The 23,348-nt window shown below is 34.5% G+C and overlaps 1 protein-coding gene across 1 annotated transcript in view; it reads right to left on the reverse strand.

Moving 5' to 3' along the window:
* Window positions 1–23,348, reverse strand: part of IQCM (IQ motif containing M) — a 274,157-nt gene that overhangs the window by 196,553 nt on the left and 54,256 nt on the right. Inside the window, exons 9-10 of the mRNA XM_085222190.1 lie at window positions 13,594–13,685; window positions 4,896–4,963 (exon numbers count right to left, since the gene is read on the reverse strand). Of these exons, the coding sequence (XP_085078316.1) occupies window positions 4,896–4,963; window positions 13,594–13,685 (160 nt within the window). The remainder of the gene's footprint in view (window positions 1–4,895; window positions 4,964–13,593; window positions 13,686–23,348) is intronic.

A 23,348-nucleotide genomic window follows, 5' to 3' on the forward strand; every position in this document is an offset into this window, starting at 1 on the left:
TGTCGGGAAACTAGTCAGGAAATTTTCCATTAAATTAAAAAAAAGAAAAAAAAATTGCAAGAACATAGAAATGTATTAAAGTCAATCCTTTTCATAAGAAAATACAAAGAAAGGCTGTATTGGAGTTTTTCCTTTCAAAATAAGATAGCAGAAACACCAGACCCTAGGAGATATTCAATAACCTGAACTGTATATGTTTTTGTCACAGAGAAATTAATAAAAAAAATCATACTTAAACCCAAAAATATATCAATTCTGTCTTAATTAAAAACAGACAAAAAAAAAAAAACAAGAAGTGAATTCTCTAAAGTGGTTAATCAAAGCATTAGATTTTGCATTTGAAGCTGTGTAACTGGCAGAAATGTAAACTGAAATATAGTTGAGGATTTTTTCTCATCTTACACATACAGAGATTTCTTTTTTTCTCAAGGAAACAGTCATTTTTATAGTTAAGGTTATAAGTAACTATATATTGTAAAGTTAATTGCAGTTTTACTTAATACATCCAGATTATGCCAAGACTAAACCAATCTGCTTGAAATATAATTTCTTGGGAAAATGTTTTTTGGTGCCTGGTGTAAATTAAGCAAGGTGTTAATCAGATAAAAATGCTTGAGATACAGAAATGTGAGTGTTACTCAAAATCTTGCGATTTTACTTCCTTGACTGGATATTTATTTTGTTTTTATAGAAATAGCTTAGATGATGAATTCCAAACTAGGTATTTTCTGGTGTTCTGCAGCACTTTCTCCTTCTAGCCAAAAGCCTGCAAGACTTTTAATCAGACCATCTTTTTATAATTAAAAAGTATCATTTGCACTTATTCATCATTCCAGTTTGTGCCATAGAGAAAAATCCATCCCATAAATCTTGGTCTCTCCATGGTCTAAAAAAACTTCCAGGTATTTCATATAACTTCCCAGTGTGGGACCACAATCTCACCACTCACAACCTGATACACCCTCTATATCTTCTCAGAGTGAACAAAAAATTCATCTATCAGCTTAACTCAGCCCTATACCAACAATATTGATTATTTTTCCCAGAAATTATAACAGAGTGCAACATTTCAACTTGCTTGCAAAGTTTCAGAGAAATTGCAGTTTCTTGAGTTGCGCAGGGGATACCATGAGTGGACTCATTTCCATGGCCATTTCTAGACAAGTCTAGCCAGTTTGCAGGTAATGCTTATTTTCTGTGTCAAGCATTAGGATATCCAAGGGCAACACTACAGAACAGATCAGATCCACTGTCTTCAAAGGTCAGGGAAATCATGATGTCAGATGCACAAGAAAAGAAGTACCTGATTTATCAGATACATGCACACAATATTTCTATTGTGGGTTTTGTTTTTTTGTTTTGTTTTGTTTTGTTTTTCCAAATTTTGAGAAAAAGGTTATCAGAAATGATTATCTACGTGAGAGGGCAGGTCCCATTCTGTTAACTTACAGGAAGAAAAATTTGAGAACTTTTCCTGGAACTGCCATCAGATTTGTATTTTAGATACAGTTTGATTTTTTAAGAAAGCCCTCAAATCACTACAGAAGTTGGTAAGGAGAGGTAGGTTGTCTGTGGAAGACAGAGTACTCAAATGTAAGGAAAGAAAGTCTAACATCAGCAAATATGAAATTAACTCTTTTTTTGAAAATGCATGTCAGAACAATTCTGAGTCTGCAACTGCTTGGTCTTTTTAAAATCATAATAACAAAAAAATACGGAAGATAAGGACAAGTGCTTGTTTGAAATACCAAGCATACATTCAAGTCTTCACTTAGGTACAGCAGCTGCCTGCACTACAAATGTATATGTAAAATCAAATTCATTCTGCAGAACTGATGGCAGTGCATTGACTGGATCTTCCTACTGAATTATGTATATGGCAATTTTTCTATCATCTCACAATTTAATTTCATGCAATTTACATATGCTGATTAATAGTGCAGTGTAAAGATGTATTTAATATAATCTGGCACTGGTGTATAAATAATGTCTTGTATTGGTACTGTGTACTTTTTTTAAAGATTAACTTCAGTTAATGTTGTATACAAGTTACACTGTCCTTTCACTTACATATATATAACAAAAGACACTTACTAAACTACCACTTGCTTAATGCAATTTCTATCAGTTACACTACTTCTAAATGAGCTCTTTTATGACCAAATTTGTTGCTTTATTGGAAGAAAATAGCTAGATGAGAAAAAAAAGTGTTTTTATTTAAAGAGTGTTTAGAACATTCTAGGTCAGAACAAATACCAGGCATGATATTTGAAGAGGAATTTCTATCAAACCATCAGTTTCTTTACATTAATATATATTTCCATCACTTATAAATTGCAGTTCAGATAAAATTGCTACTAATTAGTTTTGGCTGATACTGGAGTATTTTTTATGCCCCATTTATAAAAGCTGTTTGCCCATCTGTTAATAGGTTGGAAGTGATTAAAGGACACTTATTTTGGCTGTTGCAAAGGCCAAATCATTTTAAAGCTGCAAATATGTGACAAAATCAGCTAAAGATTTGCCAAGTTCAGGACCTGATTTTCCTAAAGGTTTGTGGTGTCTGCTTCTTCCCTCTTCTGCTTGAAGTATCCGAGTCCTCAGTACACAAATATGAAATTTCAGCCTAGTAATGATAGGCCACGCCTGTTAACTGTCTGAATACCTATACCTTCTCTTCTTGCTTTTTGTTTCATCAATGCGAATAAAAGAGCAGGAAAATGAGACATAGGTGAATTCAGGTAATATCAGAGGAAAGACAAGACAAAAAAAAGTAAAGAATTGTATGAAAACTATAGTTATGTAGAGTGAGCTGGCAATCAACAGCAAACAAAAATCTCTAATAACAGGAGACTTGTGTGTGCCATTTTTATGAGACAATTGAAGCCTTCCTTTTCACCTTCGGAAGAGTATTTCAGTCACATATTTAACTTAATTATATGAATAAGACTCATGCAAGGAGTTGGAATAACTCCTGTATATTTACATTCTATGGCCTAACTGAAGGCAAATTTCACATACTAAACTATATCCTGTTCTTTTTCCACATAATAATTTGATGTTTTGAATTATCAGGATAGAACTCAAGCTGACCCTTATTCCAGGAGAAAACTAACAATGGAGTTGTGAAAAGAGTTTTCAAACAGATCTTCTAACACTGGTTGGTCTGAAATTCCCCGAATAACTAATTCTTTAAAAGAATTTCAAAGGTAATATCAAAGGGAAAAGACCAGTTACTAACTCTAGACTTACTTGCTTCATCTGCAAAATTAATTTTATAAATGAGCAACATGAAGTGCTACCGACGTACATTGAACACATACCACCTTCATTGTATTTCTCTAATGGAAAATCTGTCAAGCACATTCTTTAATGATTATACGTCTTAAAAATTCAACAAATGAAAGGATTATCGCTGAAATCATATTAATCGGCAGAGGATTAACAGCCTACTGTTGAAAGACTTCATGAACTGCAATAGGAGATGATCTGAAATAAAAAATGCAAAGAGCTCTGCACATAAATAGCGCAGAACTGTAGATGTTGAAGCAAAAAAAGTGAAAAAGGATTGAAACCAAGGCTATTGACGTGAATAAAATCTTTCAGTATCAAAACTAAAACAAAACTGTAAGAAACATGCTATACACTATAACATCCTCACCGCTTGTGTACAGTTTACTCATTTCCTTTCTAAGTTTGTGTAGCCAATTGTCCTCTCATTCTAACTTGTAATTTCAATCACATTTAGATACATTATCTGAAATGTTTTTCAAGAATGAAACACACTGTTATTGACCATTCTGAATCCAATGAAAGACTGAGAATGAAGTCTTGATTTCCTCCTGGTACAGTTTTCTTTAATGGTTAGGAGAAGTTCACAAAAACCTTTAACTGTACACAGCACAGCATTAAAAATTTGGGCACACAGATATATTGCCCCACTTTTCCTGTCTGTAGAAACATAATGAAATTATGGCCAGGCATTTCCTGTCACTTAATGGCCAGGATTAATCTCATCAAACCTAATACAGCAGCTATCCATATTCATGAAAACACTTAATGATGTGTTTGATTTTAGCTTTAGTACAATTTTAGGATATGCCTGAAGTTAGGCATATACTTAAAATGCCATGCTGAATTGGAATGGAGGCAATTGTATGCTTACCTGAGCTAAAGCTGAAAATTAAGCAAATGCTTAAGTGTTTTGCTGAATACAGATAGAATGCTGAACGGGAGCCCAGTGATTACTCACAAGTGTCAGTATGTTCCTAATCCAGAAATTATCACTATACAAATAAAATCGGAAGATATGCATATACATAATCAATGTATGGCTGACTAGAATTTTGATGACCAACTAATTACAATTCTTGCAGACATAAATAGGAAAGATGATGAAACACTGCTTAAATTCAAAGACATATCCCAAATTATTCACTCAGGATGTTCACAGAAGACAAAATATGACAGTAAAACAACATGGATGCATAAAGAGAAGCTGTAATGACAGACACAACAGCTTTAACTTTCAGCTGAAGACAGTTTACAACATTACTGAGCTCAATTTAGTTGATCGTGTAGGTTGGTACTAGAGTTTGCCCAGTACTCAGTGGACACAGCGATATTAAAAAAAAAGATCTGGTTCATCAGACCATGTGAACCACACCTAGAATCATCATGCTGAGGTTTTGCAACTTAATGACATTGCAAATCTGTAGATTCTATTGGAAATAATGTAAATGCATGACTAAGAGCCATTCATGCTTCCTAATTCCTTTGTCAGTTTAAATATGAATTTGAATTTCAATAAGAAAAAACATTGGAAAATACATTTGAAAACAAGTCAGTTTCATCTGCCATTTTAACAAAATATTAATAGCAAAAAAAAAAAGCACCTCAATTTTTTCCTTTCTAGTTTACCACCCAATGCAGCACATTTCTTTTTGTTGGTTTGGAAGTCTACCTGAAAAGACAGAAAAGATGAAAGATCTAGTGAATTATATGATAGGTACTCTCTGTTTATCTACCTTTGGTTCTAATTCTAGCATTATCTTATTTAATCAATAAGAAAACACAAATACAAAATATTTTTCCTTATAGAACCACTTGTGTAGATGAGTTTGGTTAGTATTTGTTGTGCTGTATTTCTGCTCTGGCTAACTCTTAAAAAGGATACGTCCTCTGGTAAAAGAAAAAAAACAGCATATAATGGAATAACGTAACTATAATCCATCTCAGTTGTCCTTCTCTATGTATGAAATATGGCTTTTCTCATATACATTTTTATGCTTTATTTACTGATTATGAATATCACATACTGTTTTCACAACCCATTGAGATTCAGTATCACGAGATCTAACTAAAAGGTAACTGAGTTGCAATAAAATCGTGAAAGCAGAGGAAAGGCTGATAAAAAAAATAATGATGTCTGCCAGTCTCACTCTTTACCTTTCAGACACCTTTTCTTTTTAGGACAGTCTGATTGGCATGCAACATTAAGATATGCACGCAATAGGGATGCAGTAAGAACTATGCCCTGATCAGCAGCCAGCTACATGAATGTTTATGTTCTTAGTATATTCCAAATAGATTATCGGTACTACAGATGATATCAGGAATCTCCCTGTCAGTTAAGGACAGGGGATTCGCACCTATCCAACTCACAGACAAGTCCTATTGATTCCATGCTGCCATCCCACACACTCTTGGCTACATCATGGTCCCTAATCTCTTTTACTGAAACTAGAGTCTCATGTGTAACTGTTTACTAGCCTTGCCTATTATCTACAACCTTAGGTTCTACACTGCTCCACTCCTGTTATCTCAGACCAGTTCATAGTCATGCTATTCTCCAAGCTCATGGGATAACACTTCCTCTGATTCTTCTTCTGGCCTGATCTGCTTGGCTTCTGTCATTAATTGTCACTAACTCCTAACTGCAGCCTCTCTCCACAGTGCTATCTGTCTCAAGACACACAGGCATGAAGATGTTTCCTGTTCACACCTAAGCTGTTTCTCTTCCAATGGACAACCTCCAACTATATTTTAGAGTCCATTTAGTGATGAGTGAATTTGAGAAAACTAATCCTAATAATTCTAAATTCTGAACTGTGTTAAAATGTCAAATTTAGAGAGCAAATCCAGATATACACTTTTAGAGTACTTCCCTGCACCAAATATTTTCATTAATTTTCCAGTCACAAGAAAATTTTGATAAGCAAAAGACAAAATATGATTTAGTTCAAAAAATCTTACTAGTATGTGCTAAATTAATGCTGGCAATGCATTAAGTATATCTTAACCATTTTTTCAAGAATGATATTTAGCAAGTCTACACACGGAGCCTAAATGCAAGACACTGATTACCATTCTTTAATCCAAGAGTTACAGTTTTAAGTTCAGTGCACAGACTTGTATTGCAGATTTCAACCACTGAGGTATTGGTTACCCAAATGCTAGAAGTTTTTTATTATTTTTTTTTTTTTAACAAAGCCACTACATTTCAAGTAAATGCTATCGTAGAAAGAAGGCCTGGCTCTGTACACCCTTTGATTTTGTTTGATTATCATCCATCAATTAACTATTATCTCCAGAGAGAATGAAAATGAATGCACATTATCAGGAATAGCCTTATTTAATTTCTGATTTTTATAGTTATTTGGTTCTTCGGTCATTTATTTAAGAAGCTGTCTGTTATTACTGAGCAGCCTTGGTGAGTTCAATTGGTTTTCATACTATTTTACCATATTTTGGTTTTCACATCTGTTTTTTACCTAAGAATCTGAGTCCTAAAATTATTCCTTCCAGATCTAGACTGGTTAATACTCATCATTTTATCAGCTCCATTCATTCATTTGGAAACTCTGCCCAGCATATGAAGTGTATAATGGCAGTAGCCTACCTTTTACTTCATGTTGTGTAATATCAAGACAATGTCTAATAAAGCCACCATCAACGACTTAATATGAAGATGAAACTAAACTTCTTGTGCAATTGAGATGTGAATTGATAATTTTATACAGTCTGAGTGTTAATACCAGCTACTTAGAAGAAAGTAAGAGAAAAAAAGCGGACAGAGAAGTGAGATACAATACTATCTGCATGAGACCTCAAGAGCCGTTCTCCAAAAATGAATTTCTGGGCAAATGTACAACAATAAAGTGATTTTGCACATTTCTGAGTATAAATGTCCTAATTCAGTGCAAAATATATACCTGATGACTTTCTAAGTTGCTTCAAATATATCTTAGTAATGAACATGAGATTTACCTAATGCTACAAGACATCATCCGAGCTATTCTTGGGTTCTCCAGTTGTGCTTATTGGTATGTAATGCTGATAAAGGAAATTAACACACTACTGAATACATTATAAGGATTTGCCAGGACCAGATCTCCAAATATATTTGATATAAAAAAAATCAACTATCAAACATATGTAAACATTGCTTATTTCAAAAATGGACAGTTTAAAAGATAACCTTTGATCTGCAGTCTGCTACCTACAAAACCTAATGAAGCAGGGAGAAAGCTATTTTTCACCTTACTTTCTTAAGTATTCATTTTAAAGTATGATATATCTTACATTACTTTCTTAAAGTAAGTTCGCCACTTAGTTTGAAGTATGTGCCCTTTTAACTGTAAGGAAAATCATGTCATCAATCCCTGAAAAATAGATGAGAAATATACACAGAGGTTTTCTTTGCAATCTGCACTTGCCATGATATTTGATACACTGCTACAACAAAGGAATCAAATGGCTTTATCTTCTCAGAATCTTCCACACAAGACAGTGCAGTGAAGCACGTGTTTGAATCGGAGGGAGCTGTTCTCACTTCACATTATGATGAGCCACTTGTCAATCGAGTTCAGCCTCCCATCTCCCAACTGCAGAAGGAATTTAATTGGCTATTGCAGCAATCTGTACTCTGATAAGGTTGCTGTGAGGAGGGAAAAAAAAAAAAAAAAAAGGAAAGCCTGTTTCATTTGAAGACTGCAAATAATGTTTTCCTTCTACAATCCTCTGTTTGTGCTAGTCCACCTTCTCAGCATGCAGACATCTTTCAAGCAACCATTACTCCCTCTAGATTTCCCATTTCTTCCTGGGGCCATCCAAAAGTTCAGTTCCTTTCCTTTACTTCCCAAACTATCTTTGAAGTCTCCAGTATGTGATTGTCGAGGTTTAACCCAGCAAGAGGTGAAGCACCACACAATCATGTACTCCCTCCCTCTCCCAGTGGGAGAGGGGAGGGAATTAAAAAAAAAAAAAAAAATAGAACTTGTATGTTGAGGTAAAACTATTTATTAAGACAGAGAAAAGATATAACTGTTAAGAATATATATTTATATGAATGTACATAATAAGGAATGCACAAGCAATTGCTCACCACCCACAGGCTGATGCCTAGCTAGCCCCTAGTGAGCAAATAGAGCAAGATGAACTCCCACTCCCTTCAGAATTCCTTCTGCATGATGTCATACGGTATGGAATACACCTCAGGCCAGTTTAAATCAGATGTCCTGATACTGTGCCCACCAGTCTCCTTGGGCCCTTCACTGAGAACGGCCTTGACTCTATACAACACTGCTTAGCACCAACTATAAGCATCAGTTTGTTTATATCAATTATTTTTCTCCTAACAAACCAAAACTTAACTATCATACTAGATAAAGAAAAAAAATTCCATCCCAGTTGAAACTAAGACAGTGGCCCAGCAGCTTGTTCATGCTTTCGTCTGAGGCTGCCTCACTCTTATGAATTCAAAGTTTTATTCTGCCTGAGACAAGTGTGGCCTGCAATAAAGACCTTGCTTCCACTTCACAAGCCACCTGTTATCTTCTTCACCAACCTGCCAACTTCTCTGTTGCTTCCCGGTCCTGCTGCTCCCCAGCCCACTGTGCCATCTGCACAGCAGGAATTCAGAGATAAACTTACCAAGTGTTAGAAGTCTCAGCTTTGTCTCAGAGATGATGCTGTTTTGTGAGAGGAATAATTATTCTGGAATAAAAGTAACTTTTATTTAAGAATAACGTCTGCCTGGAAACCTACTCCAGAACTGGAGTAGCAAACTAGTTTATTTGACTCTAGTTCTGTTTGTCTGCTCCCTCTTTTACATGGAGAACATGAACAATGTCAGAATAGTACCAGTCTTCTTAGTAGAACAGGATAGATATGGATATAATCATTTCATTAAGCCACAAAAAGCATGAAAAATAATTTAAACATCAGTAACATTTCTAGTAGCTTTGTAACTAAGGAGAAGCTGAAATGCAGCATTCTAAAATTTGTGGTTCTGATGACTGAAAAGCCTTTCAAGTCTTCTGTGCCAATAATAAAAAAAATAAAAATAAAAAACCACACACAAAAATAAACATTAGAAATGAAACCATAGATCACAGCATCTCAGAAGATGTTGAAGAGAATTGTATGAAACACTGGAAGAGGTGGCTAGGTTGCAACCAGAGAAAAGATCTACCTTATTTATTATAGCCAGTGTTAGGTACCATGCCATAGAAAATCAAGACCTTAGTATTGATTTCAGTGCCCCATGATGATGAACACTGATATAGAGTAATCATTAGCCCAGACAGTTACCAATTGCAGTAAAAAAAATCAAAAGAGGCAATAGAGAAATACAGACAGGTGATGTAACATGAGGAAATAATGAATTGATTTTGATTGGCATGATACAGAACTGTCACAGTACTTAATGGTTGTAACTATTGAACAGACAGTATGGTTAAGGTTAATCTTAAGAATGAAGAGAAAGTGCATTAAAGATGATGTTTTGGACTATGTACAAAGAGTTTCTGGCAAGCCCACCAGGTAGCCCAGAAAAAACAGCTATAGTAGCATGCTGGAACATTAAACCTTGCGTCATTCATCAATAAGAAGAACAGAAGCTGATCACTCTATTTTAAATCAGAGATCATAGAGTGGAAAAAGATGTTTCACATTTTGTTCAATTCAGATTATTATGATCTCTTGTCTAAACTGGTGAATTTGAACTGTGGAACCACTCTGCATGATAAGCAGTAGAACTCTTTATCAGCCTTGAATCATAATTCAAGCTAATTCACAGCTAGCTTTGAAAGAGCTTCAGATTTAAATAACTGTCTCTTGTTTTAGGTAGAGTGCAAAACTGTAGTAAAGTGAAAATCACAAGCAAACCAAGCTATCTCAGTACTTAAAACATCACCATTATATCCCCTTACCAAAGAAAACAAATCAATAACTAAAAAACACATTTTCTGGCGTGGTTATACCTTATCTGCAACCCTTCCTTTCTCATGCACCTTTTTGGAAAAGATTTTATTAAGCATATCTTAAAGTTTAATGAACTACTCTTACTGGTTTTATTTATCAGAGAATACATAAAAGCCACTTTAAAGAAACAACAAATGCTTGTACATAGACAAGCAGAGCTTCAGGCACTTTCTGAGCACTGTCACTGTTTTACCAGATTCATAAGACATAGCAATCTATGTTGCCTCTTCTCATTAAATAAAATACAGTCAGACATGCAAATAATCTGAAACATCTTCATTCATGTGAAATGTTGAGTAACAAATATGTCTGTGCATGACATGCTTTCTAGTCTTTCTTCCTCACTTCTTGTCTATATTTTAATAGCTTTTCTTCTTGCTAGATTGGGTACTACAGCTGATTTCATCACATATAAATGCTATGAAGCATCTAAGTAAACTTGGTAACTCACCTACCAGCAGTACAGCTATTGTAAATAGAAAATTGACTTGAAGTTAATAGAACAGAAAGGATATCCTTCAGAATCAGTTATAAGAACAACCTAACTGCATTGGTATTGAAGGCCTATCATCGATGCCTCCATGGAGGAGACATCCTAGCCATGTTATCTACACACACACAAAAAAAAAAAAGAGTACCATTATGTCTTTGGATCATGAGTTCACTGCAGGCTCACTCACGATATCACAACATTTCAAGATTTTGTAGCTTAGTTTTGTTCAGTTGTAAAACAAAATCAAGAGTCTGGTGCAGTGGCTATGGATTCAGTTAGGTTGCTGGAAAGTCACATAAAACAGAATGCCCTGAATGAACAGCACAGTCATTTTCAACTTCAGCCTACCCAAATAAACCCTTTGTAAGTTTGGTTTCAAGAGTGAGTAAGCATTTTTGTCTTTCTCATTTTCTCCCCATAGCAGACATTCTAGGCCTTGAGAAATTCTTCTTGACAAAAATACCATTGAAACTCATTTCTGGAGGAAAACACTCCAGCTGGAGAGTTTCAGGGTTTGCCTGTAGGCAGGGTATATTTATCAGTCATTTGCTCCTTGTAGAAGAAATGGTGGCTTAATCCTGCTGGAATAAGAATATTTTCATTAAGTACTACACTGTAGTCAGCCTTGTTTCCTTCTAATACGATTGTTTTCAGCATAGCTAAAATGACCTTAACATAAATTTAAGTCATTGTAATTGTTGGAACTCCCGTTAGCCTCTTAAGGCTGAACTACAATGTTGATAACCACATATAACAGGTAAACTTACATTTAGCTTTTAGTCACCATCAATCTAAGCTTGTACCTGAGATTAAATATCCTTAAGCATGCCATTAATATTGGCAATAGACTTCAGAATACAGTATTTTCATTGAATTACTTCTAGAGACATGCTGCCACTGTCCCTGTCATCTTGTATCATTCTCACCATTTAGTGCCGTTTAGCAAAATATATAATGAAATATTACCAAAATAGTCCTCCCAAGGCTTATTACATTCAATAACTCTATTCAATATTGCAAACTAATTTCTAAACTCTGTGTCTTTATGGATCAATATCATCTAAGAGATCTTTAGACTACCATACTTCCTAGTAAAGTTTTCAAACAAGAAGAAACAATACCAAGCACCATTTTGTGGCTAACTTCCAAAAACTCACTTGTAAAACACAGTTTAAGACAGAGAATGAGGAATCCCCAAAATACATACATGAGATGTTTAATATGCTTAGAAACCCATGCTATCATGTGCATGTATAGTCACTCAGCATTCAAGCACTGACTACATTAAGTGCGGAGAAATGGCTGCTAGAATAATCAGTGCAATGAAGTGTGTCTCAGATGAGAGGAAACGAAGTATTTTGACCTTTTTCAGTCCAGAGTGATAAAGTCTGACAGTGGACACAATTGATTCAGGCAGGAGTGGGCGTGCAAGTCAAGAAGGGAGCAGAACTGTAACACCAAATGACAATGTTGGCATGATACAAAATCAGTACAAACTAGCCATCCCTAAATTTAGGGTGAAAGCTGATTAAGGTTTCTAAGCACAAAAAGAGACTAGAGCTGTTCTCCCAAGGAAGTACTAAGTGTTTAAAGAAAGAAATAATAATAACTAGGTAAAAAACAGTGTTTAATATCTTGTATATCTAAATAGTACAGTCGCCTTCAGCAGGAAAGTCCTGGATTTTTCAGATAAAAATTTATCTGTTCAAAGTCACTCTCATTTCATGAATTAACTGAGACAGTTTACAAATAGGACTGAATTACAGTAAAGAAATAAAAGTTCATGTTTATACAAAGCCTATGTTCACAGTGCTTTCCAAAGAATACAGAGAACAATTATCCAACTATATTTATCGGAGGATGAATCATTTAAAAGCAGCTATAATTATATGCTGCTTTTAGGGATAACATCTCCCAGATCAAGAGGTGATAAAATTTCAACTGCCACTACCCAGAATTCTGTCTGACTCAATTTAAGTCATCAAACCTCCTCTCATCTCCTACATTCTCTTTATTCATAGGCAGAGTTTGCTTTTTAAGAACAAAAGAAACATTTAAAGAAAAAGGAAACCTTCCACTGTTGTTGCTTGCCTTTCAGACCTCACAAGGGTTTTCCAGCAGCCTAAAATATATTTACAACCCAAGCCATAACTTATAAGGTCAAAGATAAAAATGTAAGTATGGAATCTATATCCAATAGCTGCATGCTACCTCACAGTATATTTAACATTTAATTTTTGTAACTCAAAACCATACAGCGACTTCATGTCACTATACACTTACAAAAATTAAATACACATTTATTTATTTATGGACATAACCATTTGTAACTATAAAAATTTGAGAATCAGTCATCTTTGAAGTGTTCAAATATTTTTAAGAAACACTTGTTAAAATTACTATAAAGGCATGGTAATTTTAGCTACACAGTTACCACACTACATTTCATGAGGTTGGGTCAAATAATTTCAGCCTTAATAGCCGTTAGGAAAAAGCTTACACCTTTGGATTGCACTGTAAATATCAAATATGCAAAACAATGATAGCCATTCCATGATGACGTAAATTCTGGAAACCTGTGAAAAACTAGTTTGTCCACGGTAATTGGTTGAGCATGGTTCTCATAATAATTGAAGAATACCTACTAAGCTAGTTATGTTTTGGTCCAAAAACTTGGCTACTGCTCCAACTATGAGCTTTGTTACCATGGTTTGATAATACCATCTAGACTATAAATTCTCATGTAGAAAGTGAAGTTTTTTATTAAAATATTTCTAATCTGTAATGCACACAGAGATGATCTATCCTCACCAACACTCAGTCACTTTACATACCTTCTTCAGTCTCACATGTTTTTGACTCGTCTGATCATCCTCCTTCACGGGAATTGGTGCAACCACGCCTCTCCAGTCCCAGTATGCTTTACCTGTTGAGAAGATTTATGTGGTTTTGAAAAATGTATCATTTATCTAAATTACATCACATTATTTATTTGCATTTAAGTTACTGAATTTCTAGTTTCAAATTGTGAAACTGGAATTGATATCTATCTCATATGGGTTGAGTCAAGAGTTTCCAAAACACATTTCAAATATTATCATGCTCATTTTGTGGATCAGTGAGCAAAATCAGCATCTCATTGCATAGCTTTTAATGCAGTCCTTTCAGTATTTTCAAAGGAAAAACTGAAAGTCTCATTTTATCTAGATAGCCTGCATAGAAAGGCATGAAAGAAGCTCTACATTCTTCCATTCACCTTCTCATGGAAAGAATTAGCATGGCTTCCTGTTCCTCTCTTAAAGCTGTTAGCTGCAATGTTGGCCGTAAAACCTCCTCTTCTTTTGCGTCCTGAAAATTACCTAACTTGTATGCTCTTTTCAGATTAAGGCTGAAAATGGGAACAGAGCTGCTTTTTAAAGAGCCAGCCTGATTTCATCTAACTGCAACTCCACCAAAGTCAGTGAGATGCGTATATCTTGTGCCAAATCACAACGTAGTTCTTACTCTAATATGATTATTTCTTTAAAACATTCCTAATAGTAAAGAACACATGCATTACTTTTCTAAGAAAAACTATCCCTATCATCTTCAAGTATGCTGAATTCCTTCCCACAATACAACTTCATTTAATGAAAAAAAGCATGCATTACTTAGTCATGAGTTTCCAGATTACATTGTAAAATAAATTACTTAGCTATCAAGTTCTCAAAAATAAATCTTACATTTTTTTATACAAATGTACAACTGTAAGCAGTACTTCCATCACACGTTAGCAATTGTTATGTTCTGTACAAAAGAACACAAATTCGAAATGGTAGAATGGTTAACCTGTATCACGGTAATTTTGATACTGACACAGTGAAAGAATTTTCTGCTCTTTAGAAGAAAACACAACCTTGATTTCAGTGAGTGCACTACAGTATTAGGGAGATCAAAGATACCTCAGTAGATTAGATCATTTCAGAAAAACCAAATAAAATTTGGCTAGTGAAATAAAAATCTTAAGCATGCAAGTTTTGCCTATTATTCACATCAAAATAGGGCAGACACACTAAAAAGAATCAACATTGTTTTTGTCCAGGCCTCGTTCTCCAAAAACAGTGCACTTTAATCGCTTACAAGAAAATTTTAAATGTAAATAGGTACAGAAACATCTGCAGTCTCCTCCTCCTCCTATGTTGATGAACTTTCAAATATGAAGTTTAACCTAACTCGCACTTTTTAGTGCCATAATCAATAAAGACTCTGGCTATTCTTGCTGGTTTACATTTTTGTATCAATAATTTACTTGAAAAAACAATCTCAAAAAGTAATTACAGTTTTTGAAAAGTATGAATTTTTACTTTATTGCTCAAAAATCCCTTTTGTTTTCCTCCATCTCCATCCCTTGTTACTATGAGTTATTTTTCGTGAAGCAGCTCTTCACTGAAAGGAGCAGATGAAGATGGAATTCCTTGATCAATTTTTTCATTACTACTTAGCATGCCTGAGACATGCATACCTGTTTGACCATTCCCTTTCTGTAGCATAATCATCTTTTCTGAAACTATTTCCTAATAAATTTTGTCCATGGGAGGACTGTAGGAGGACCATTTTTGTTCTGTCACGTGTTTTTTGGAATGCTGTGACTGGGACTGCACAACTGTTAATATTCATCATTAACTAAATAATATGTATTCTTTTATTCTACAGGTCACAATGATTACATTTACTGACACAGGAGCTTATACTTCTATCCAAAACAAAAATTCTGTAATTTCATTATGTATTCCTGATGGAAAAAAATCAAAAGCACTAGGGAATGAAAACTAAAAAAGCTGTGCTACAAATGGTTAAGACTCAGGTCATGTTCATCCATTTTTCTGTTTTTTCAGATACTTCCTGTAACTTCTGCCGTCTAGACCCGTCATTCTCTCTAACATAACTGGTATTCCTGCAGGGAAATGAAATAGTCTCTTGGCTGCTCCCAGGAGAGGTGAGTTTACTAAATGCTAAATTACTTAAGATTAAGTGACCTGTTAGACTGCAAAAGAAAAAACAGCAAATTTGGTGCTCTGTATTTGATTGAGCAGGCACAGTGTACCTTTAGAAAACATGCAGCTAAACACTATTTAGCCCATACTTGCAACAGGAAACAGGATTTTAAGATACAGCTCTTTCTTTTACAACTTTTATAAAATTGGTTAAGCACATTTTTATTAGTGGATTGGATTTTACAGCTTCTGACTCTCTCCATGAATGCCTAAAGAGTGGAATCCAATGTAAAGTTCAGTTATTTGAGCTACTTCTAGAAATGTCAGCCATCATGGAAATACTGCAGAGCATTGCTTATTACATGTCTTTTTATCAATCCCTCATCTACTGAATGAAGACATATATGAAGAATACCTAATATAGCTTGGTAAGAAAGATAAAGAAATTCTGTAGTTACCACATGCAATATCCTAATGCAAAGATGTTGGAATGTGCTGGGGATCTCTGTTACCTAGTTTACTCAAATAGCTCAGAAAAGTGATTTTCTGTTACCCACAAAACCACGTCCTTGGAGCCTGAGAATTTAATAAGTATCAGCATTAACAAACAAACAACAACAACAACAACAACAAAGTGAGAAAAAATAGGTACACATCATTTTGCAATTCCAGGGACCAGTGTTTCAAAACTCAGTTTAAAAAAAAAAAAGAAAAAGAAAAAGAAAGAAAGAAAGAAAGAAATGCACAAATTCCTGGTCATTATACTTTCCCAAGTAACACTTCTGAATTAGATCATGACCATTTTGATCTCATGCACTTTTTCCTAGTCTGTTCCCACAAAGACTGTTTCAGTAAGGTCAGACAGGAGGACTTTTAACTTCCATGGGCCCTTTAAAAGTCAAAAATTATTGTAGGAAGATTGTGATATATGTATCTGTGTGATCCAATAAACAGGTGAGAAAAGCCAGAGTTTAAACAAAGCTTCTCCCAAAAGCACTTCTTCCCAGTTCCTCTTTTAATTCAGAAATCAATGTTGGAAGGAAGAGGAGGAAGTTAATGAAAACTCAGAGCTAGCTACTCTCCAGTAAAATACGTCTCATTTTAAACTATAGTGCTTACAAGCAAGTATTAGGTAGATGATAAAATTAGAAGTTTATTATTAGAAGTGATTAGATATGATAGACATGATTAGAAGTTCATTGGCTAAATATACATATAACTCAAATGAAGGATGGTAGATAGTGCTAGAGAACTATTTGAAGAATTCCAGTTGTGTCCATGAAGTCAGATGCTAAGTGCTTTCAGAGTGAACAGGAAAAAATGATGGCCAGAATATGGAAATGTAAAGCAGTCTAGAACGCATGAAGTTCATACTGAAGTTTGTATCTATTCTGATATATTTTACACTGACAGGTTAGTATAAAGAAGTTGTGGCTCATCAGTGCAACAAATGTGAGATTCTGTTCCCTGTCTAGATTGCAACTTCCCTTACTTTTATTTTAAATAAACTTTCATAGCAAAAAAAAATATGTATTTCATATTTATTATATATTTTATATATTTACTACATATAAAATATATTTTATATTTATATTTATTTAACATTTATAAAAATAAATATTTTCTGTATGTCTCTGATGACTGACACTAAAATAGAATTACGATATTCTTGTGAAAATTTATAAAAATTTATTAAAATTTACAACATCTTGTAATTTATCTGTTGGAAGCCACTTTTGTTTTCAAAAAGTAATCTGAAAATGTTTGCTGGATAGCTTTTTCCTTGACATATAGTTTCTTTGAGATCAACTTTAAAATCAAACAAAAATTCAATTGCCTTCTGGGATTCTGAGCAATCTAAGAACTTAACTTCCATGCAGATCAATAGAACAATTAAAACCTGATGGGATTTCCTAAAATGTCCAGGACTCAGACTGCATTTTTACATGGCACAACATTACTGAAGTCTGACTTTTTAGCCTCTGGTTTTATTCTATTTTGAGAATACATTTCCTTGCCTATTTTGACATGGATAATGCCACTTCACAAAATGAGAGCCACCTCTGCTCACATATACATACTAGAGCTATCATATTTCAAAAATTATTATTTCTATTCTCAAGCTCTTTCATCCTCTATCACTTAGCATTTCAACTTTCAACCTATGCTAGCCCGTTTGATTTACTGCATTTTTACCCTATATTTAACCATGTAAATTAGACTTAACCAACACACCACTATTGCACTCATCTTTATTTTCAGTTGCAGACATATATTTAAGTTACTTCAGAGCTTGTTAAGGTTTTCTAAATGCAAGAATTCTGTTTTTGTAGTCTGGCGATTATAGAAATTCTAAGTTCATTTCTTACATTCCTACTGATTCATAACTTTCTTTTTTACTGATTGCCTTGTCAGTGTAGACAAAACATTGTAACAATGAAAATCATTTTCTTCCAGCTAAACTCTTTTCCTCAACAAAAGCAGGATTGTTACTCTTCCTAATATCAGAGCTACTACTGGAAATATAATTCCAGTGCCAAATGGCCAATGTAAGATGCAATTCTTCAGAGTATAGAAATAGCTATTGAATTTGCAGTAATTACACCTTTGGTGTCAATAGCATCAGCAACTGTAAGTAGAATCATAGAACCTGGAAGGGATCTTAAAGATCATCTTGTTCCAACCCACCTGCTGTGAGGGCATCAGCCCTCTGATCATCTCTGTGGCCTCTTCTGAACTCACTCCAACAGCTCCACGTCTCTTTTGCGTTGAAAGCCCAAGGTCTGGGGGCAGGTCTGGATGCAGTATTTCTAGTGGGGCCTCGTATGGACAGAATAAAAGGGGACAATCTCCTCCCTTTCCCTACAGGCCACCTCTCTTTTGATGCAGACCAAGATGCATTTGGTTTTTTCCAGCCTGTAAAAGCACGCTGTTGATTTGTGTCAAGCTTTTCAAAGAACAGGAGTTCCAAGTCCTTCTCTGCAGGGCAGCTCTCAATGCGTTCTTCCCTTAGTCTGTACACATCTTTGGGATAGACCTCACCCAATGCAACATTTTGTAGGTAGAATCAATCCTCTCTTCCCCACAGAAGTGGTATTGGTCCCCGCCAGACAAAGGTTATTTGCTAGAATTCATCTGTCATGTAACACAGCCAGGTGTTTTAAAAAATGGTTGTTTAAAAGGAATATATTCTTCATTTCCTTTCATTAAAGTACCAGGAAACATCCTTCTACAGTCTAAACAAAGCTATCTATTTCACAAATAATTTACTGTCTTTGCAAAAAACATCAATTTGCTTATCAAAAAAGTACCAGACAGACTGTAAATAAAAAGGAAAAACTTCTGCAAGTACAGAAAGTCTGCTTTCATAGTCGATATTACAACTGATTAGCTTGGCATTTAATAAATAACATTTCTAAGAACTGCTAAAGATGATTTAAGAAGTGAAAAGAACAACCTTGTTCTGTTTAGAAAAGATAGTTGCATTGTTGCACACTTTGTGCAAAATATTTTTGCCAATTCAGGTTGAAAACATCTTCATGCATTAAGCACTTGAAATAAACATTGCCTCTGTATGCTGAACTTTCTATAATTGTGCTCTCTGCTTCACAAAAACTGATAAAATGTGGTAAGGCTGACATATACTGCAACTTAGTGGGTTCATGCTAAAGTTATAGTAAAATCACTTTTACTTAAAGATGTGTTATTTTCTTTTCAAAGTATATTTCAATTCATAACCAATTCAGATTGCCTTTTACATTTGGTCAAAAAAAAAAAAAAAGGAAGATATTACACATCCTTTCTAAACTTCAAAATCAAGCTTGGTAGTAGCCATTAATAGTCAATAGTTTGAAGAATCAAGATTGCATGTGCTTGTCTATTTATCCAGCCCAGAGCATATAGAGCATATTAACTGTTTACACTAAATGACAGTCACATCAGCTATATTTCCGTGCATTAGAAATCTTAAAACCTCGTTCAAGTACATATCATATCAGAATATCATTCACCCAGTTCAGCCGCTTAGTTAGCTTACTCAGATCTCACCAGGGGCAAGAATGATGTCTTCAGTCTGAATGGTACTTACAAAATAGGGTTCCCGTAGAGGATTTGCAAATGTAGAGAGAAATTGTTTTTGCATGCACACACGTGTGTATGAGATAAATTTTATTTCACTACTTAAGCACTAGATGACGAAGAGCTACAAAGCAGTCCAGTTACCAAGCACTGGACCTGTCTTCAGATGCTTGAGAATGTTTTAGCATGTCACAGAAAGATCTGGAAGAGGTTGAGCTCTGTTGTATGTTACAGTATACTATAAGAAAGACAAAATGTGAATTATGCAAATTGTTAGAATAAATGAGTAATATCAGTGACAAATGTCCTGTCATATTTACTCATGATATTTTAAGAGAAAAGGAAACACTCCTTTTTCTCTTTGTTTCCTTCACTAATTCCTTCTGCAATCTACAAAATGTTTTGGGCTTCTTAAGCACAGAAAAATCCTAAGAGGATAACAAAAATATGCTTTTCAGCAAGAAAGAAACTCTTTAAAAAAAAAATCTATACTTTCTCAAGAAAACTTCCATTTACACACACACACAAAAAAAAAAAGAAAAAAGGAAAACCTTAAAATCCTAAGCTCTTATTTTGTAACAGTCTAGAAGGAGCACAATATGCCATGAGGAAAAAAAGAACAGTTTTCCATTGCAGTATACAATTAGTGCTTGCAAATAATGAAAACATGCTTCTACAACACTTCACATTCATCACAGTAATATTAGATAAACAATTTCACAGTGAATAAAATATAAGTTATACCAGTACACATCTGAGTATCTTAGGGGGCGCTTCATTAGCATTGCACTGACTTAGGAACATTGATGGAAAACATCCCTAAAACTTGGAGAAATTATATTGTGTCTCTATTAACACCTCATAAGATCTCTCCTTTTGCACCTTGGAAGTCTTTTGTTTAATCCCCTCATCCTAAACCTACAAGTTCATCTTCCTCTTTCATTTCTTTCTACATCCGCTTATTTCCAAACACTCAGTGATACTTAACTTCATAGCCATTCTTTACATCACTCATATAAACCTTTCCATTAAAGAACTCAGATTCTGCGCTCGAGGAACTTCCTTGGGCCTAATTTACTGAAGTGAAAAAGCAACAGGAAAAAGAGTCAAGTATACACATGAACAGATTATGTTTCCTCTTAAAAAAAAAAAATAAACTACACTTTAAACTGCAGTTTCCCTCCCTCCTTCTCCATCTCATCACCATGGGTTATTTTTCAAATGGACTTTCACAGCAGCTTTTCACTGAAGTGAATGTTCCTACTTTGAGACCTTGGCATTAGTTCAATAATTACAATTGTTCAGCCCTGTATTTAATAGGCATGTGAGAAGACTGCTAAAAATATAGCCTATATTGCCTATAAAACCTTTAGAAATACATACAAAGCTGCATTCCCAAAACCGAATCCTGTTCCAACCAGTAAAGCTTTTCTACTAAGCTATAATGAAAAAAAAAAAAAGAAAAAAGAAAAAAAAAAAAGAAATAATACTAGGGCAGAAGAAACAGAGGAAAGAATAAAGACTGTAATTCAAACAACCACAGCTGTGGTCAGGAGAGCAGAAGTTATTTCATCATTGCTGCAAACTGATCTGATTTTTACAAACACTTCAAAATTCTGCTATTTCTAATTAGCTCTTAAAAGCCTTTGATTGTATCAACAAATATCAAAGTGCCTAAGCAATGTATTGTGTGAGTATCTTTCATAAAGGTCATGTGAAATCTTCTCACCTTTTTTATTTTAAGATTCAATCTCCATTTGAAAAGTCACTGTTAATTTGCAGCACTATAGGTGTTTTTCTCCTTTCCTTCCTTCAACCCTTATTTCCAGCTAACACTCTTCTTTATGAAATGAAATGATGTTTCACGCACTTTCCCATGAAAAAAAAAGCACCATCAGATTCTTGTATCTTTGTTATTAAACAAGTATGTTGGGATTTTTTCCCTGATGTGACCATGAACTCTATTGAATCAAGGAAAAAAAAAAATAACCAGTTCATAGTTTCCCATAGTAAGATGGAAGTAAACCACCAAGAAAAATGGTGTTAGATAACTTGAAATTATACCTCGTGTTAATTACCAATAACTCCACCATTTCAGGAGCACATGACTAAAAAGATACTTACAATGAAATCTAAAAATCATCGCAATTTCATCAGACAGCAGTTTTTTTCCTTTTTTTGACAGAAAAATCTGTCAGCTTTCTTATACAAGAAAAAAAAAAAAAAAAAAAAAAAAAAAAAAGGCAGATGTGCCTGAAGCAAGCAGCCGGAATTTGATTGTTTCTTAAAAACCCACTTATACTGAGGACGGAAATTCCTTCCCAGCCTAAGAAAAATGATTTTTTCTTGCCATTCTACCTAGGTGTGACTGACTACAGAATTACCTAAAATGGTGACACACAAAAGGGAATTGGAGCTAGACTTATGCTTCTACTGAAGCACAAAAACTAGCCAGTGTCCCTTTAAAGGGAAAAGAAGGGTGCAAATGTTTTCACTCTGAGCAAACTTTGGTGTGATTCTGCATCAAATCCTGTTTAGAAGTGAGCCCAAGTCACATACTAAGGCCTCCAGCTTTTGGCAGTACTTCAGCTCTAAAGATCAGATTTTCAGAACTGTTCAGCTGTCACAGATAATGCAGTACCAATCCAACACTTGGCCTTTCAGCTTCTGGCCTTTACTGCATCAAGTCTTTTACTCACAAAACAGATTTCTTATTAGTGTCATCTGTTAAACCAAAAGAGGAAAAATGACTGTTGTAAAAGTTATTTTTCAACAGAGAATTCATAAGTAATAATATTAGTATATGTATATGTCTGTGAAAAGCAGGTTTGGCAAATACTTAGACATATATGGCTTCCAAGATCTTTTTTCTATCCACTACCAAATCAGTTATACCCTAACTATGAAGCCATATATAAGAACAGTGAATTGGAAAAAGCACACTATTTGAACTCAATAAAAAAACGGGGAAGAAGCTGAATCAAGCTTTGAACCATTGCAGAGGCTGCAGTATTACCTTATTAAGTCAAAAAAGTTAGGTAGTCTTGCAGATATTCCAATCACAGTATTACATTTTCTAAGTATAATTCAAGTGGTTTACTTAAAACACATTGCTCATCATTAAGAATGATGCTAAAATGGGCAACATCAGTATTGTTACCAATCCTTCCCAACAAAATAGGTCATGTTTCTGTCACAATCATCTGTTTACAACTACTTAAAGAAACCAACTGCTGAAGCTAAACTTCTCTTTGCTGAGCATAGCTGTCTTTAAAAAAAAATACATGTATACAGACAAAAGCCTTCCAACTTGCCTTCCTTGTATTCTGCTAGAAAATCATTATTCCTTCTGACAGAAATAGAAGTGGGCAACAGAATGAAAAAGCTGAACTAAGTTCAAGCCAATGCTCGACTGTGACTCATCTTTGTTCATGAATAAGGATGAATCAAGTCAGTACAAAGTTTCTGGCACTATTTCCTTATCATCAAATATGTTTGATTTTTCACATATTTGTCATCGGTTCCTTTGGCTTGGATTG

Source organism: Meleagris gallopavo, chromosome 4 (genome assembly GCF_905368555.1).
Source record: "Meleagris gallopavo chromosome 4, MGAL_WU_HG_1.1, whole genome shotgun sequence".
NCBI classification, from domain to species: domain Eukaryota; kingdom Metazoa; phylum Chordata; class Aves; order Galliformes; family Phasianidae; genus Meleagris; species Meleagris gallopavo.